Below are 19412 nucleotides of genomic sequence, written 5' to 3'. Positions count from 1 at the left end.
ACGAGTTAAGAAGAAAGGTCCTTACATGGATAAATCATTGTTTAAAAGATACAATAAAAAAGTAAAATAACTAGACAAGACAGAGAGGACACCAGTGAAGTCCCAGAGGAATTTGAGCTAGGTCTTAAAGTGTTCAACATACTCATTAACGATGGTAGCATACTCATCCACAACTTATTAAAAAAAATCCCCAATGAACAATATATAAAAAGAGCAAGCGATAACTTGAACCCAACAAAGATGGAAAGCTACATTTCTGTAATTAACCTCCTACAAAAAGGATTTAAAAGAGGGAGTGGGAGGCATATTATAGAGAGTACAAAGAGAGAAAAGGAGAGAACACAGAGCAGAGAAGATACAGAGATACAGTGATCACTTGCAGCCTGCAATGCTTAGAGAGCAACTCCTGATTCGATGAAAAGCTGAATAACTTTATCTCCTTGACCATAATGGCAGTGAACACCTGGGACACCACCTTAAAATGCTTTAGCCCAAATTCAGCACGGGGTCACGTCAGCACATGACAGATGGAAGAATTCAGGGATGAAAATTTATGCTTCACCATGGTCTTCTACAGACACAGGAACCAAACAGACCCCAGTTCACCACTAGTTAGTCCATATCATGCAGCTATTGTTATTGCTTCTACTTATGAAAACATATAAATGTACTACTAGGGACACAAGACTTAACAGTGTGAAATTACAGAGAAACATCTCAGAAGATCTACTGAGAGGAAACAAGACCTACCCATATTACCAGTGTGTGGTTCCTTAGGAATACCATACGTGAGCCTTCAATCTTGGGCTAGTTATTTCTCATTCTTATGAAAATGCAATACACACCACAGTGTCATCCTACCTTAAGGTAATGATTAATTTGTAAAGTTGTTCAGAGTCTGCCTGAAAAGGATCCCATACTTAGTACGTTACAGTGGCTTTATGTCACCCACAAGTTTTTGCAGTTTCATGACTCCCTAATGTGAACCTCCTCAGCTACTCCATTAGACAGATAAACTGAAACACTGGTTTTCCTCAAGCAATTATTCACAGAAGAGTTTATATATTTTTGGAGTTCATCAAAAAACGCTAAAGATTTAACAGGAACAAACCCAGTAACTCTTCACTTCATCAGTTTGGAACCTTTCATCTCATCAGTATCAATGCAAAATATGAAGAAATATTTGATACTTGAAAAGCCTAAGAAAAATAGTTTTAAACTAGTATCAATATGCAGGTATGGGAAATGGTAAAAAAATGTCTACTGATGCTCCACATCTTTTAAACTTTGATAATGCCACTTTTCTTTCCCTGTTTTCTAGCATATCATAAGCAGATGCAGTGCACTAATTTGCCACGGAAAGGACACAAGGGACCAAATCTTCAGCTGACTTACTGAGGCTAACTTGACACGTCAGCTGGCAAAGTTTACTGTGCCTCCAAAACTGTGTATGTTTAAATCTGACATATGCAAATAATTTACACACATAAATCAGCAGGATGATGAACTGTTATGTAGACGAAATGGAGTGAAAGTCCTTTTTCTTTGAAACTCTTGACCGGAAGGTGCTTAGTTGCTGGCTGGGGTTAAACCATGACAGCGTCAGAAGTGCAAAAGAAGAATAAGGGTTTGCAAAATAAGAAAGGCAAAAATGTACCCCAACAGCTCTGTAATTATTTTTATGTCAGTGATTACATGACAAAATATTTAAAGAATTGCAAAGCTTTCATTAATCAGCAAGTCTATTTCTTTTCCTACATAGCTTTCTTATATTTCCAGTTGCAAAAAAATGGAAAATTCTTTTAACTGTCACCTGATGGAGCAAGTGAATTCTGTTTGTTGCTATACAACCATTTAAAATTCCTTTCTCTGAAAAATGCCTTCTGTATACATCCTTGTTCCCTTACTTTTCACTTATTTTCTTTTAGCTGACAAAATGGGTTAAAATCTTGTTTTAGACCAAGAGTCATGAGCATTTGCACTGCACTGTCTAACCTGGAGTTAAGAAGCAAGATACCAGAGAAATGAATGCTGGGGGCGGGAGGGAGGGGATATCAGGAACCGCCTATCAACACTAACAGAAGAATTCATGCTACAATTTCACGCAGAGGACTGTGACTGTTAAGAATGAATAATAAATAACTGTTTAAGAAAAGCACAGAATAAGCAGATATAAACTCAACAAAACGAAGCCTGGTAGAGCACAATGGCAAATCTTTCATAAACATCAAGACAGAAGTCTGGTCTGTAACTGATGAAGACTTTGCTAAAACAGCATTCTGACTCAAGACTCTTACTCTTGTACCCACATGGGCTACACTGGTTGGAAATGCTAGTTAGTTATTTCCCAGGTCAATAGTCTATTTTAGATGAGATTTAGGTAGCTCCAGGGCACCACAGGTTTAAGCAAGGATTCTATGACTTCCAGACTCCGTACCAGCACCAAAAGAAAGCAGAGGCCTACATCTACACAAAGACCAGGCGAAGGGCCAGCTGAACAGGAGTAACTCAGCAAGCCATTTAAAAACCCAAGCTTGATAGTGAACTTCCATTTGGATGCGTGGATCTATGACACAATTCTTAACAGACATGATCTACTAATCTATATTAAACAACTTCAGTATTGCATTTTTTATTTCATTTGATCAAAGACATCTTGCAAACTCAATGCTTTTTTTCTTAACTCACTGTTCTTGTCAAAGGTTTGGATTGGCTACAATGCTGAGTTTTCTTCTTTCCTTACCATTAAATATGCATGAATACTTCAAAGACTAATGCTTTACTGCATACTTACTGTTACATGGAAGTTTGTTAGTGGCCCTAGGGAATGTCCTTAGCTTTTCTGTAACAATAAAGTCAATCAACTGCTACCTATAAGGTAAGCCTAGAAAGCTAAAGTAGCTCACTTAATTTGCAAGTCTAACTTTCAAAATTGTTACACGTGGAAAAGGCCTACAAATAAAGATGTTAAGTATAACAACCTGTGGAAAGGAATGCAATTGCTAGAAGCTTGTAAAAGGCCTTAAGGACCTCCTTGCAAAGCTTTAAGATGTAAACTCTGACTCTCAGTCTTGTGTACACAGGAAGTGATACTGGTTTAAATAACATTAATATTTCAAGCCAAGGTAAACCAGTTTAAAACCAAAATATAACAAATCATACCCCCTTCTGAACCACTATTTTTTTTTTTGCTTTGCTTTATTCACTGCAAAAGGAAAACTGAGGAACAACCTTGAACTGAGCGCAAGAGAAAATCTATGTATACACACAGCATCTCCTGCTGACGAAAATTCATTTTATATCCTACAGCTACATGAAAAACTGGAGGACCCAATTAGCCTTTGGTTGATACAAAACAGAGTAAAGATGGAAGTCTGACAGCTACTTCTAAAAAAGCTATAAAAATCCTCAACAGGAGACTGCTGTGCTTAGAACTCATTTAAGAATCTCTATTCCGCACTTTACTGTTCATACAATTGTACCAATTAGGTATCCTTTGTATAGTCCTATTAAAATGTATTTTACAAATGCCTTTGGTAACAACCATACTATCCTGACGGAAGTGTTCATACTTGGTTACTTAATACTCTTTGCCATATGACTTGTTGCAGTAAGTAGGGAGTGTGAAACAATCCTGCTATTTTGAATTATTTAATTTTCACATTTTAGAATATTTGTGAGAGAAAAATCTACAATGCTCTTTTTCCCTGCCTAAATATTTAGGAGAATTTAGGATAATATCCATATGTTTCTGCCCTTCTACTATTAAGAATGAAAAAATATATACATATTCATATATTAAAAATATATTTATGTTCTAGGATTTATGTATTATATATTTTCATATATTATATATATAACATTTAAATGATTTATGGGAGTTGACAAAATTTACTCAAAGGCTATTCTTACAGTTGTGAGAGGGGGATGGTTTGAACAGTTTTGCCAGTAGGATGTTTGTTGCCAACACCAGGAAGGTGAGTGTAAGCTAATGTCAAACTAAGCCACATAATATTAAGATCGGGCAGACCTCAAAACAGATGTGCAATTCCTTATGGTAGACAACTGAAGGAAATTAAGAGATGAGATGAGGTAAGAGGGCTAATATGAGGAAATCACGAGGAAACAGCAATCACTGTTCCTCAAATGCTCTTAAGGAATTAGAGCTTTATCCAGACTATGGTCCTCAGAAGAAGGATGAGATATAGACCTCTCCTCCTGCATCGGAGCATCTCCTTTTCCCCCGCATAAGAACATTTGCTTTCTGAAGTCTGAAGTGGAGGATACTCATTGATTGCCACTGGCATTCCTTGGACTGTACAAGACAAATACTCCTGTTGTTTACTGCAGTTCTGGCCACTAAAGACAAATTGGCATGTCTGAAAATGTCTTCGCGAAAAAGCAGGGTTAGAAGTATCCACATTTAACTTGTATTATGCTTGCAGCATGATTAAATAAAAACATAACCACCTGTTACACTTACTTCAGTGGGAGTATCTATTTTCAATTATAGCATTTACTATCCACCCTCAAGTATGGCAAGTAACACCATGGTAACATAAACACAGTCGTGGCTGCTTGAGAAAGTTAAATTATAAATAGCAATGTATAGCCCATGAGGTCCTGGAAATAAACTAACTAATCCATAGGCATTTGTTACTGTGACATAACATTTCCACTAAAATGTTGTTTGCCTCATCTCAAACACACTCAGAATAGATTTAGAAGTTCGGCATCACTTGACTCCGAGTGAGTTCATGTTCAGACATGAAAAAAGCAGATTGTGGAGAGAATAAGCTATAACAAAACAGTGGAAAATAAATTAACATAAACCCCCCCCCCCCCATAGTAGGCTTTATTCTGCTTCCATTGAAGTTAACGAAGGGAAAAAAAAAAAAAAAAAAAATCCCAAACGTGTAACAGAGTCCCCTTAATATATGGAACCATGTTTTTATACTGAATCATCGGGGGGGGGGGGGGGGGGCGCAGGGGGAAGAAAAAAGAAAAAAAAGAAAAATAAACAAAAAAACTTGGGCTTCACTGAGTAGCAAACAGTTTGGAAACGCAAATAAACTTAGCAACCCTCTAAAACATTGGAGAGATTTCGGAACTCAGTGCTCCCTTTAGCTTCAGTCTGGGTGCAAAGATCCATGGCAACTGAGGGAATACCAGGATTCAAGCCTGAGCTTAGTCCTCAGAGGGGAGCTGAATTATCAATTGTTTTAGTCTGCTGTATAGTTCCTTATTCTCTGCAAGACTGAGGCAGAGCAAGAGCAGCAGGCTGTTGTTCTGAGCAGCAGATTTTTGCCAGCTGGCCAGACGCCTGCTGTGGTTGGCTAGGCTTCCTTATTTGGGAGTATGACCAAGGACTCAAAAATGGGAGAAAGAAAAGAGAATCAGAGTTTCTACAAAGTTAGGACTGAAAATTGAGAGCGAAGAGGTTACTGCCAAGTTTTGCGGTGTGAGGACAGCAATCATTTAATTCTGTGTAGGCTCAAAGACATTATCATAGGTTTGACACAAATCCAGGGCCTTAATCTAACCGTGTGAAAACGTCTTTTAGGTTAGGCAAGAATGCTAAAGATTTAGAGACGTCAGCTTGGTTTCCTTCTTGTTAAGAACAACAGATTTGAGAAATTTACATTTTCTTTTAGTTACAGCCATTGGTTGTAGACTGAGTAGACTTTAATTAGACTGATAGAAATCTGGAATGGATATACTGAGGTCAATGGAATTATTTCAGATTTGCACCATGCAACTAAAATGGAATTTAGATTTCCAACATTTCTATTCTAAAAATATGCTGTGTTCTGTCATACATATTTGGTGAAATCTTGAAGCCTCTCTGACATCAGCGACAGAACTCATTGGTATTACTATGGTCTAAATTCCACTGAATGATTTTTCTTTCACACAGAGTGAAGCAAAACAAAAGCTGATCCACTGAAGTAAGATTTAAGTAAATTTTATATGAAGTTTATGTGATAAAAGAAGCAGGCAGGTTACTTAAGACTGTAATCGTGTACATTTCATGTTTCATTTGGCTTATTTCAAGAAAATATTACTTAAAGGGCAGCTAATTTGCACCTTCAAAGAAAAACTGACAAAATCAGATAAATAGCTGGATAAATTTGTCAAGCATCTTTCAGAAGATAAGATTATACATACTAGGACCAGTATATTCAATAGGCCTAACAAGTGAGACTACTTAAAAAACCCACCTATATATGACCAGGAGAAATACAAACTTGGCATGTGTAAGAACTTCATGCTTATCAGTAGAATTATCATTGTCTTTATCTTTCTGATAAATACAATTTTTTTGGTTCACAGTGCCCTTTAGTATTTTGGTAACCTTTCAGGTAACATGGTGACACTAGCACAAACAGTTATTTTTATATTTTTTAATAACTTTTATATAAAATGAGCAAAAAGCTGAAAATATATTCAACAATTAGTTGTGTTTCTGACTGTCATCAGTGAGTGATTGTTAATCAAGCAACTGAGCAACAGTATGTGTTATACTGGAGTGTCATTATCACATAATTATTTTGTCATGCATTGTAATAATATTTTTACTGAAAAAAAATATTAAACATAGTCATTAATTGGGCAACACATTAAACCTAATATGACATTTAGTGTGATGAAATGGAAAATAAGGCATACTCAGCATGCTCACAGAAAACAACTCCCACGGAGCCCAAGTATTCCTAAATCACTTAGGGAAGACTAATCTTAGAACAGACACGTGAAAACTCCTAAAGAGAGACCATGATTTTTCTGGAGAGCATATGAACAAGTCTTGTACTAAACCCAGTCTACAAACATTTATGCATGTGACTCATGACACGTGACTTCTTGTGCTTTAAATTAAGTATGTACACAAGTTAAGTATATGCAAAAGGAGTGTGCGCTGTAAAACCAGCTTTAGAACTGTAAAAATACGAAACTAACAGAATCCAAAACTGCTTCAGCATTTTCTGACCACAAACAGGAAAAAGATGGAAGATATATTTATTTCCAAGAAAAGCCATTAAAATGTCATTCCTACAATTTAGCACCCTGCATTATACTTTATAAAAATAAAAACAGTATTTTAATACACATCCAAAGATTCAAAATTGGCTGATCGCTTATAACCAAAATTGGGAAGAAACGATGAACTGAGAAGGAGATAAACAAGACTAAGGCTAGACTAAAAGCATTATATATAAACACAGGTTAAGTTCAAGTCTAGTTTCCCCCACCTACAGACTGTAAACCCATCTGTTAACCCAACTTGAAATCTAAATTACCTTTTCTTCCCTCCTTTTTAAACCTAGTCAATAATCCCAGGGAGCACCTTTCTCCTTGCTTTCTAGATGCATGCAGACTTAATTTCACTTAAATACGTGCACAATATGCCTACACAAAGTTCTTCAGCCTGCACTAGAGGGCTATCATAGCAAATTTGTGTGAAATGTCACTATTTGCTTTGTTTTGGCATCAAGTCATACAAAATATACTGCTGGTCTTGAGAGATGCTCTACGAACAAAAGAAGATAAGGATAAAACATAAGGAAAATTATGATTATTTGAAAAAAAATAATTTTAAATGACAAATAAGTTTTCAATGAACAAGGATACGAAGAATTATCCCTCACCCACAATTACAGAGTATATTTTAACGGTTTGCATGTGTGTATTATCTGTCTCCATCCTTTTAGTATTTAACGGTTGCTTGTGTGTTAGGTTAGGCATTCAAGATGGAAAGCCTGCATGTATTTCTGCGTCCACAACTGACTCGGTTCTGTAAGGACAGCCTGGGGAACATATTTGTCAGCTCACTAGTCACAAAGAAGAATACTGTGAATGAATCATTGTTATATATGATGGGTTTTCCATTACCTGACTAGGCAGTCTTTTGTACAAAAGAACATGATCTCTAACAGATTTTAACAATACAAATGCCTATCAGACTAAACTGAATACTCATGAAGGAAAATGTAATTTTTAACCTTTCCTAGTTATTCTAGGAAGAGAAAGATTTCTGTAGCCTAAAGGGCTTTATATACTTTAAGGGCTATAAATCACCTAAGATTTTTTTAACATTTGCAGTCAGGCCAAAAGTATATGAAAATTGGTATAATTATATTATTTCTCACCTTACAATTAGACAGATGAGGAAATTAAACAGACTGGACTAAGGGAAAAATGTATTTGGCATATCACAGTTACCAAACTTCAAGGTGCTAGTATAGGCATCTACGTTCACTATTAGGTCCATAAACAAAAGTGGCCACAATTTCAAAAGTGCTAATCATTTTGCGTTCACATCAACTCTTACAAGAACTTCATGCTCTCAGCAACTCGAAGTTCATCCCAAAAAATAAACAAACAGAAAGCATTAGGTTTTAAAAGCCAGTATTGACATTCTGTGTCTTTCCCTGTTCTTTTGTTTTCAAATCTACATTATGCTCCACAGACAAAGACATTTCCTGGAGTTCTTGATAGCATCAAAGCTCTGTAGAGTGCTTTAGCTAGAAAACGTCCTAAAACACTGAAAAGCTGCATTTTCTTTTATGGGAAATGCAAAACTGGGCCCTACATTTTGCCAACAAAGCCTTCAAATCAAATATGTAGTATTATTTGCTATATATATACCTTGGAGAAAACCAGTGTTGACAAGTAGAGACAGAGCAAGAGAGATGAAGGGAGATGTGTGTCAGAATCTGGAGTTCCTTGAGTAATATCTAATCCTTTCCACTGAAAGGTTTTTTTAATGATTTACACTGAAACTTTAAGAACAAAGGTTGTCTCGTTTCTTTCACAGAGTTGTATTGAAATGTGCAAACAGGAGCAAAGGAGAAAATTGGCTATTTTTGGTCTTCTATTTGCAGTGGGGTTCAATAAAGATTTGACATCTGCTCTGCATTGCTTTGCTTTTATAGCTCTCTAGGTGACTACAACTAGTACAGGAAGGTCAAGCTAAAGCAAGGTATTCATTTTCTTCCCATGGTAAAACACAGCTCTCACTTTCATCTGTTCATTCTTACAACTAGACTGCGCATCAAAAGAAAATTAAATAGCTGTTCTTATTTGGTACTAAAAGTTAACTTCTGGTGCTTTCTCTCACTGTTTTATCTGTTATATCATTCCAATGATTCTTCCAGTCCATAAGCTTTAAGGTCAATTTAAGGTCACATTGTATGGAGCAAAGCCCTTGTGATGTGAGTAGACATGACCGCCCACAAAAGACCAGATCAGATCTGTTTGCTAACAAGAGTCTTACACAACGATTTCTTTTGAAGGGTAGAAAGATGTTCATAATGGTGTAAAGAGCTTTTCTAGATCAATAATTAACTCCGAATACTCCTCAGACAAATGTATCAGTGCCTCCACAGTATTAATTGCAAAAAGAAGGTAAAGCTGGTGATGTTCTCATAAGGCATATCCAGAAAGAATGATTAACTAAAGTAAAAAGTCCTTTAGTTCTCATAGCACTTTAGTGTCTTGTAAAGGCATCAGTGTATGACTATAGATGCATTACAGCTGTTGATACTTTAAATTAAAATTGCACAATAAGCCTCCATTTTTGCTGGACAACTTCAGCTCAAAACTGCCAGATAAACTTTTTCTGCAGAGGTCATGGTCATGACATGGTCCAACTATTATTTTATTTACAAGTAATTAAATTGAATTAAATTTGAAAAGCTGATTTCACCTTATGTTTGCTTATAGTCCTCTTGCTTACAGCCAACATACTGCTTTTTCAAGTGTTCCTTATATTTAGATATTCCTGAAAATACGTTCTGTGGTTATAGCTGGGAAATGAAAAAAGCATACATAATCGATCATTATTTAATCTATCTGTATTAACTGCAGGATGAGTATATGTAGTTTGTCCTGCAGTAAGTAACTATAGTTTAGAAAAAAATGTATTTTACACTTTATACCCTACTAAAGGCTTTTCTGTCCTACGTGCATATAATTATGTCTAAATATCATAACACCTGCTAATTCTCAGGGCGTAAAAACACTTTCTGAAATGCTTTCATTGAGCTTTAAATCTGTCTGAATAAAACATGTTATAACAAGTACCCTTTGTACACAAAACAGTAGACTATGAAACCTTTTAAAGAAGAAATGTACACAAGATTCAGAGAACACAAATACTGTTTGCACATATGTTGTTGAAATAATTTTACCTACATAATCCACACTGGGAGAATTCATAATGTTTGAAACAAGAGCTGAACACTGGATATTTTTCTAAAGGAGCAAGCACAATACCTCTAAACCCACAATTTGTTAATGTTGAAAGGATTTTTTGTTGAAAAATCATGATCTACATTTACAGACATTTTGCAGGTCTCTGCTTGTTTGTATTCATGACAATACAGCTGTTCCTTCACACCTCATGCAGGCAGTGCTGCCCACAGAGCAAACTTAGCTTTTATTTAAAGCTTAGAATGGGAGCAGTTCAACCAACTTCAGCAGAGATAATCTTGGTTGAAATAAAGAACAAAGGAAAGAAAAACCTATTAGGACTTTCAGGTACTGGCCATACGTGTATAGTTCAGAACTAATAGAAGTGTTAATGGTCATCCCTCTTTCCAAGGAAAAAACCCTATGATGACTACTATATTTTATTTGATGTTCAGCTTTTAAATATATACTACCTAGCTTCACATCTTTATTAGCATTTTACAGCAATAACAACTCAGTTTTCAACAGGATCCAGCAAAAATGTCTTTCCACCTATTCCCCTAAAGAATAATCACTTTCCACACAAATCATTATGATGTACCTCATTGTACTTTGCCTCTTCCAAAATAAAAGTTCAGTACCCTATCAGATTTGTTTTACATTTTCAGATAAAGGCATCTCAAAAGCGCAAAACCATGTAATCCTTCCTGTGAAGAACTGTGGAATTATGATTTGCAATGAAACCTAAGTTTGAGAATTTTTTAGCATCTCCGCTCTTTTCAACTGCTTGGCGTTCTTTTCACTTGCTTAGGAACGTGGTTTTTTAACTGATGATATTTAAAAAAACACAATGCAGCCTGTTATAATATTTTCTGATACAATGTAACAAACCATTTGTAAGAATGAACTAACACATGAAAATGCAAGGGGAAAAATAACCAAGAGGCAGGCTTGTTTATTACTTGCAGCTGGGATGAAGATTGGTAACATATCATAAGCAATTACTGCAACAGATTTTACTTGCTTTATATATTAATGAAAAGAAATGGCTTTTTCTAATTTATAAGGTCTCAGTGTTAACAAAAGGATTGAATTTGCATGCATGCCTCCCAAAAGTACCACAAATGAGGTACAGAATGACTTCTAATTGGCAATCGTATTGGCTTCATCAACCAACAGCTACATTCTGACCTAATTTGCAAAGTTCTTACAGCAGTTGTTATTATTTTGCTTAGAAGTTAACATGGTATTTCCTTTCTCAAATTATTTTAAAGCTGATCAGGCAGCCTTCAACAATATATATGTAACAGTCCTAAATAACTGTCAATAAAAATTCAGTTTAATGGGTTAGCCTCAGCCTTGAATAAAAACTGTAGCGTGGTGCCACAGCACCTCAGCAAGCACCCCTGCAACAATCTGTCTTTCCTGGTGGTTATGGACAAGGAACAAAGATGCTCCTCCGCCTCATGTATCCTAGCTCAAAATACACAGTAACAGTTAAGTCTGTAGCAATCAGCATTTCTTAGGAAATGTTTTATTTGCAACAAAGCATTTGGCCTCCAAGCTGACAGGTATACAAAGAAAACTCCCAGAAATATTTGGGTATCTTATCTAATAAGGGAATCAATGACAGAATGCCTCAAGAACACGATCAGCAGCAGCTAATGAAGACCAGCTATGCAGCATCTCCTGTCCACAACAACGCCAGAAACTCTTCGAACCTGGAGACAGCGTTGCTGTTACGGTGACATCTATCAGTTTTTAACTCTTCTCTAGAGATAAATTCAGGTCATAAGAGTCAGCCAGTGTAGCACTAATTGCTATACCGCTCTGTGCATATTTATTTACATGCAAAGTAATGACTTCTAGTTACTCAGCTGGACATTACACAACATTTTAATGCACTTTTTTATCACATTACACATAAAATTTGACTACAGAAGACAGGGTACAGGTGCTTCGCTGACATAGCTAACGCTCCGCTTTGCCTCCTGTGCCTGATTCTTTTCACAGGAATGACATGGGAAGCCACTCTGGTTTTGGTGACAACACACCACCACAGACTAAAGATGCAATTCTTTCTCATTCATGTTGTGAGACTTCTATGTATGGATAACTGGCAAGTCAGTGCTAAAAAAGAAAACTGCTCAAGGAAATGCTTTTAAATGTATGTATAAAGTGCACAGGCCGAAAGCCAGAACTTCCAAACAGCAGAAGAAACAGAGCTGTAAAGTCTAAGTAAGGAAAACAGCACAAAAAGGAAAGCCATGCAGCTGCGTAAGAACCGCATTTTTCACATACCTCTTGAAACCTACAACCTCAAAAATACTTAGGTGCTTAACTCCCAGTAACGTCAATGCGAGTTAGGCACCTAAGTGCCATTGTAGATCAGGGCCCAACATCCTAATCCTGTGAGAAATTGCATATCCTTTGGAAATCGCATTTCTGTCAAAGCCCATGGAACTTCAGAGTGACTTAGCACCTTGCAGAAGGCAGTCTGGGCCTCTTAGAACCAAAATGCTCTTGGATTTTGAAGGGTGAGCATTGCCCCGTGATGTTCTCCTAAAGATTGCATAACGCATCACCTTCTTATTCTGCGCAGATGCCAAAAATATCATGCATTATTGGTAGTTAATGTGCAACTAAAGCTAAAATAAGATAATAACACCTTCATAGGCTGTAGCAAACATCACAAAGGTGAACCAGTATAAGAAAGACAGTGCAGGACATTTTTAGTATATAAACACTATAACAAAAATAAGATATCTGCTAATTTCACAATGTTGTCCTAGTTAATTTTATAATTAATAATTAAATTCATGCTAAATATCAGACATGTTTTAGGTCCCTCATTAAGGCATCTCAGCTGCAGTTCTTGGATTAAATAACGGATGTTTCAACATATGAGAAATTACAAGACCTATGAGTATCTTTACTAATTCTGTTAACGTTCTAGAGAACAAAATACTTCCAACGTTGTCTTCTGCCTCACCATGCATCAGCCATTCCTATTTTGGGAGATTTTTGAACTTTCCTCTATCTGGAAATCTTGTTTAACAATAATTTTTCAAAATAAATTAGATCTGCTCCCTTCTGATGACATAATGAACTGTCATTAACTAAGTGTGGTAGCCTGAGGACATCAGGAACTGGCTTGGATAAAATGTTGTCTACATTAGGATAATACAATAAACAAATAAAATTATGTATTAAAAGAATAATGCCACCCATTATGACAGCATACTATATAACTTGGTTGGAAAAATGTTAGAATTAAACCTTTGACTATTTACCTACATGTATGTGGTTGGTTTTAGGTCCTGCTCCCCGAAGAAGGAATTTCCTGAGCAGCCTGAAGTAAATATTTGGCAGTGTAAATTCTCAGCTTTAGCATACTGTTAATTTGCCAAATCTGAAGATACAGACAAAAAGACCATTGAAATGGCCACTCTATCATACTCGTGAGGACTCCTCTACACATATTGCAAAAAATAAAATAAAATCGTGCAGCAAAACACTCACCTGGATGTATTTAAACAACAAATGCGCATATGATTTGCAAAGTAAATGTACTTTGTTACAGCCCCGGGGGAGAGGGATCGAAAAGCCCCTCACGACCGCCGGCTGCTGCCAGTCTGCAGCGTGTGAGGGCCGCAGAGGCGGCCCCGGGCGCTGCAACCCCGCTCAGGGACCCCCAGGCCCGAGCCGCCGCCCGCGGCCGCCCCGCGGGGCAGCGCGCGGCGCGCGAGTAGGGCGCCCCCTGCCGCCCGCCAGCAGGGCGCCCCCTGGCGGCCCCCCACGGCGCCGCCCGCAGGAGCCCAGAAACTTTGAGCCCGGCTGGGCGCAAGATGCGCGGTGCGGTGCGGTGCGGTGCGGTGCGCGAAGGGCTGCCTTCCAGAGCAGGCCCCTTCCCCCCTCTGCAGTGTCCCCTTCCGCAGCATAAATGGCTAAATAAAACAGCACCTACCTTTTTTTTTTTTTATACATGCGAGACGCTATGAACCAGAAAGCGCCCTCTCATTTACATGTGCCATCAGGCCTCCAGGTACCCACTGCACCTATGAACGAGCACTGCTTGTACGCGCAAGTAACTACACGGCACGTGTCTGACATGTAGGTGCTACTAGCTTACTTAAAACAACGAACAGGTAGGGTGTTTGCAGATAAATAAAACCGTAATGTTCCTCTAACACAGAGCTTAGAACATCGACAAAGCAGTTTGACTTTCAATCATTTCTTCAAACGACAAAAAAAGTTTTCCCAATAAATTATCAGCTCTCTACCCTACCTGTGCTAGAGTTCCAGGCCGCTGTCATCTGCAAGGGTATTTTAAGCAAAGGTGAAGATATATTTAGAATCTGGGTTTTGGACAAACGCTTTAACAGAGAGAGGATTTCAGCACAAAGCTTTTTCTTGCAAATATGTGTGAGATTCTTCTTAAAAGTCTGGTTGGAAAATCTTTATAACCCATACTTTGATGACACAATGCTTTTGATACACTGAAGTTACCTTTGTTCCTGTAGGATTCCCTTATTTTCCAAGAAAAACATACCTCTCTAACCAATCACCTCCGACCAAGTTTATTACACGAAGACAAAATATTCAGTAAAACAACTACAACCGCGACTCGCCTTGGAAGAGAAATCCCTTGGTAAGAAACAGCCTAACCGTTAGCAGCGGCGGAGCTTACCTCTTCAACTGTCAAAGGCATACAGATCCGGTACTCCTTCATGAGCATATTCCCGCTGCCTCAGTGCGGACCAGCAAACTGGGAGAAAAGTGGTTATTTCTGCACGACGACCGCGACGAAAACCAATCAGGGGAAAAAACAACCAAGCCTCCTTCTCTGTACGCGCTTGACAATGTGTCCACAAGAGAGTAATGCAACCATCCAGGAAGGCTGACCCAGCAAGAAGAAAAAACAACACAACTGCTCCTTTCTTCCAGTTCTTCCTCCTTCAGCCTGCGATCATGGGAATTTCACACACGCTCGCACCGACATACGCTACCAAGTCTCAAACCCCAAACGCTGTCGCTAGAGCCAAAGACATCCGTCGGAAGTGTACGAAAACGGCAGGCTCTCGCAGCTATGTCAAGACATGCCTGGGGCGGCGAAAGAACAAACGAGCCGAGAATGTGGCTTTCGCCACCGCCGGCAGCACGTCGGGCGGCAGGAGAGAGGAGATGCCGATCTCCAAGACAAAGCCTTGTTATAACGCTCCTTCCCCGGCTGCCGAACGCGGCTCCCACCTCCCCACCGCAACGCGGCTGCGGCCGCCGCGGCTCCCGCTGCGCTCGGGGCGGGGGGGGCGGCAGCGCGGCGATCCGGCGGCGGGCGGGCGGGCGGGCTGGGGCCGCGGGCGCGGAGCGGCGGCCCCGGGGGGGCGCGGCTGACATCAGCGGGGCGGCAGGAAGGGGGGGGGGGGTGGAAGCCGAGCGGCGCGGCCGGCCCCGGGTCTCGCCCGCCGGCGCTTCCCGGGAAGCGGGCGCCGGCAGCAGCGAGCCGGGAGGAACCGGGGTTTACGTTAATTCTGCCGCGAAGACTTCTCGATTTTTGGGGGGAAGTTTTGCTTTTTTGCCCTCCGTGTGACAACGCACCTTGCAAAACATTTAGGAGCCGGCGTGAGAGGGGGGAGCGCGGCGAGGCCGCCGGACAGCGGCTGGGCGCCCGCCCCTCGCTGCGGTGACACGGCAGCGTGCGCCCGGTGCGGGCGGGGGAGACCGAGCACAGGATGTGGAGGCCTCACCCATTTCCCTTTCGGTCAGCCCTCCCTTACCGGCCAGCGGATTTGGCAACGCAGATAAAACTCTTTTTTCCTATCGGCTATTTACTTTGAAATGCCACCCAGAAAGTTCAGTGAAAAAGCGCCTCCTTCCTAGTTGAACAATAAAGCCAGAACCGTTTTAGGAGGCCTTTTTGTTTTTTGCTACTCAGTAGGCAATTTGTTACTTAAACCGTTTTTTAATATGCTTGGGGTTTGTGTTTTTCAGAGAAATTTACCCGTTATTAATTACAACTTGATAGGCACAGGAACCCAATTCTGAAAGGAGCCGAGAACCCCGAACTGTTACACAGCCTCGGGTAAATCACAAAATGTTCACGTTGCTGTTTCTCCTGGCTCTCACATGGCTATACAGCATGTGTCGCAGAGAAGTGCTGTGACAGCAGTATGAAAATCAAGGCACTGTACAGATAACGGTAAAATATACATCTGCATTTAAATATAAATTATTTGCAAAAATAAAAGTGATGAAACACCATATTTGGGACAGTTAAAAATGAATTTAGGTCTACAATGGAGTGTGTGTTTCATAACAAGAAAGAGCAAAAAACCTCAGATTTTCATTGGTTCTGAATGTACATTTCAAAGCTATGTATATAATTTTTAGCCCGGAGAGGACACAGTGCCATCTCCTGGAGCTAACAACGTAACTTTTCCATTCCACTGCAATAATGGCCCAGTATTTCACGCACCCTGCCTTTCCAGTGAAGTGCAAACACCTACACAAAGAAACAGAAAATCTGGGAGCTCTGTTAATAGCCTGGATTTTCAACTGAGGTATGAACAATGTGGTTAATAAGTCTTCTATCTCAAGTCTGACAACAGCCATTTATAAATATCCGAACTGTAGTTATAATTCATAATGTTGGTAGTGTATGTTCCTGACACTTCTGTGCAAAATAGCCCAAACAAGGCAATACCTGTGATATTACCTATAGATGAGAGAGATCCAAATTCACATCTAAAACATCTACTTCAAGTGATTTGCTAGTTGTTTCATTCATTTGGAACAATATCTCTGGATTTGTGCTGAAAAGCAGTGTAAAAAAATTGAACTACTTTGCACAGAGCCTTGATGCTATACTCAGTTACAGGCAGAGACATTGATTTCAATAAAAACAGGAGAAAAACCTAAACTAGTTTATCACCTATGATGTGCTTTCAACATAAACCGAACCTTATAGCTCTGTTTCAAATAACAAAGCATGCAGATCTGCAGAAAGCAGTGTGTCAAATCCAGTAGCTCCTTAAAACAGAAACCAAGATTACTTCCCATACCGACAGCAAAACATTCTTCAGTCACCCCATACTTACTGCCACAGGCACAGCTCGGTCTTGCGCTGTCTGCACAAACACATGGGGGAAAATAAACGGTGATGACAGCGGTATCCTTTACAACTCCCTACTACGACTAATGTCCTGGGACTCTCTACAAAGCATGCTCACCAAGTGCTTTCTAAGGGACATGCTGAGACAGACAACTTCTAGCTCCAGCTAGCCAGGAAGTTTCTGCCAAGCATGCCTGCCTCAATTTTGGTTCTTTGTTTTCTGTGAATTGTCAGAAATGATTACTCTTACCTTTGCAACATGCTCTCTATGATCAGTTGTAAAAATAAGACATTTTTCACTCCTCTTCCATTTTTGACCTGGGGGAAAAAAACCCATATGTTAAATCATGCTGAATATTAACTCCAGATGGACTTGTGTCAGCAAAATGTCACTTCATAATAAGAGACAGTAAAAGTCTTCAGGTATTTTACTAAGGAGTTTTGAATAAGAATTTAGGGTTTTTTTTGAGCTATTCAGGAAGTCCACATTGGAAGCAAAAGCTGCCTCCTCATCTCCCAGCATTCCCGTGCAGGTAAAGGAAGAGAACAGTTGCCGTATGCATTAATTTTCTTCCTCTTTCACTCACTGTGTGAACCAAAATTACTGTGTACGGGAATATGTTCAATTAGATTAGTATCTGACTTTTAACTTCGCTGAAAGCCATCACTGCCTACCCATTGACTACAAAATTATACTAATATTACAACAACCTACGAGAATGAGATTTTACAATTCAAAAGAAATAGCCAAAGCTCTGTAAAACTTTGTAAATGGCCAGAGTTTGGGAAGAACAACTCATACACTCTCTGTGATACATGCATGTATTTTCAATACTTAGGTCAATTAATAACTAAAAAGTGATTAAGGATAATGGATAAATTCTGTTACTGGACTTTTTAAATCAAGTTTGAGTTCAAACAGAAAGTGACTCAAAGTCCATGGTCTGTGCTGGGCTAATTGGAAACCATGTATCAGACACAGTTGCAAAATACAGTATTATAGCTCTGAATTAACTTAATTGAATTACTCTGAATTTACACCAGTGTAGCAGATGTAGTAACTCAGTCTTAATTCTGTAGACAAAAGGTTTAAAACAGTTATCTCAAACACCCCTTTGACACATTAACGTGTTGTTATGTATGCAGTACAGTCATAAAGTAACACAAGACAAAATGTAATTTCATGGTAACTCATTTTTTCTGGGAGTCTTAAATAACATCCAAAGATACCAAGCACGCACTGGTCAGTATTTCCTTCAGAGTTGTTTGCTTGCAAACGTGAGCAAGCTTCTCTGAATTTCTCCAGTGAATGAAACTTCTGTAGCGTATGCAATTCTGCTTTGGAATGGGAGATGATGGCAATCTACAACAAGTGTTGCACCACCATCTCACAACAACTTATCAAACACGTTGACGGTGCAACACTGCCTAAAATCAGGATCCTTGTCCTCTTAAAAACCATTGTGTTTCCTACCTTTTCCCCACCTCTGCAGCAATGCAAGATGATTACATGACTCAAGGCTGGAACGTGAAATGCAATGAAATCACCACGGTGAAGTTAGTAGCTACCGCACCTGGAGACCTCCACTGAGGCCATACCACGGTGCAACCTGCCACGTCAACGTGGCGTGGTTCTCAAAATGTGTGGGAAACAGCATAAAACCACGATCCTCCTGACTCCCCACCCTACGGCCATATCAAGGTCTCAAGCTCTTGACACACAAGCTACGGCCAACACCGTGGCTGTGGCAACTGTGCTGAAAACCCATGCCCCTGCTGAGGCGGGAGGCCGCAGGGCAAGCTGAGGGCCCTGACAGGACTCCCTGGAGAAGGCAGCACCCCACATCTGGCACCACCCTCCCCCTTCCTGGGTGCCGGGGGGGTCCCCTCACCCCAGGGCACGGCTCCGAGCGAGCCAGGCCGGGGCTTGGCGGCGGCGGGAGCTGCCCAGGGGCCGAGCGCCGCGGAAGGGGCCGGTCCCCTCACAGCCGGCGCCTCCCCTCCCGCCCCGTCCCGCCCGGGGTCCTGCGGCGGCCGGAGGTGGCTCCGGCAGCGCCTGTTTGGCGCAGCGCGGGGGCCTTCCGCGGGGCTGCCCCGGCCGTGCCTGCGC

The 19412-nt window shown here is 39.9% G+C and overlaps 1 protein-coding gene across 1 annotated transcript in view; it reads right to left on the bottom strand.

Annotated features, from left to right (window-relative positions):
- Positions 1-15158, bottom strand: part of PITPNC1 (phosphatidylinositol transfer protein cytoplasmic 1) — an 89143-nt gene extending 73985 nt beyond the window's left edge. The window contains exon 1 of the mRNA XM_082326685.1: positions 14882-15158. Coding sequence (XP_082182811.1) covers positions 14882-14929 — 48 coding nt within the window. The 5' untranslated portion in view covers positions 14930-15158. The remainder of the gene's footprint in view (positions 1-14881) is intronic.
- Between the last annotated feature and the right edge of the window lie 4254 nt (positions 15159-19412).

The sequence above is a fragment of the Platalea leucorodia genome (genome assembly GCF_965183815.1).
Source record: "Platalea leucorodia genome assembly, chromosome: 14".
NCBI classification, from domain to species: domain Eukaryota; kingdom Metazoa; phylum Chordata; class Aves; order Pelecaniformes; family Threskiornithidae; genus Platalea; species Platalea leucorodia.
Note: the sequence above shows the minus strand (reverse complement) of the source record. Positions and strands in the feature narration are given on the sequence as shown.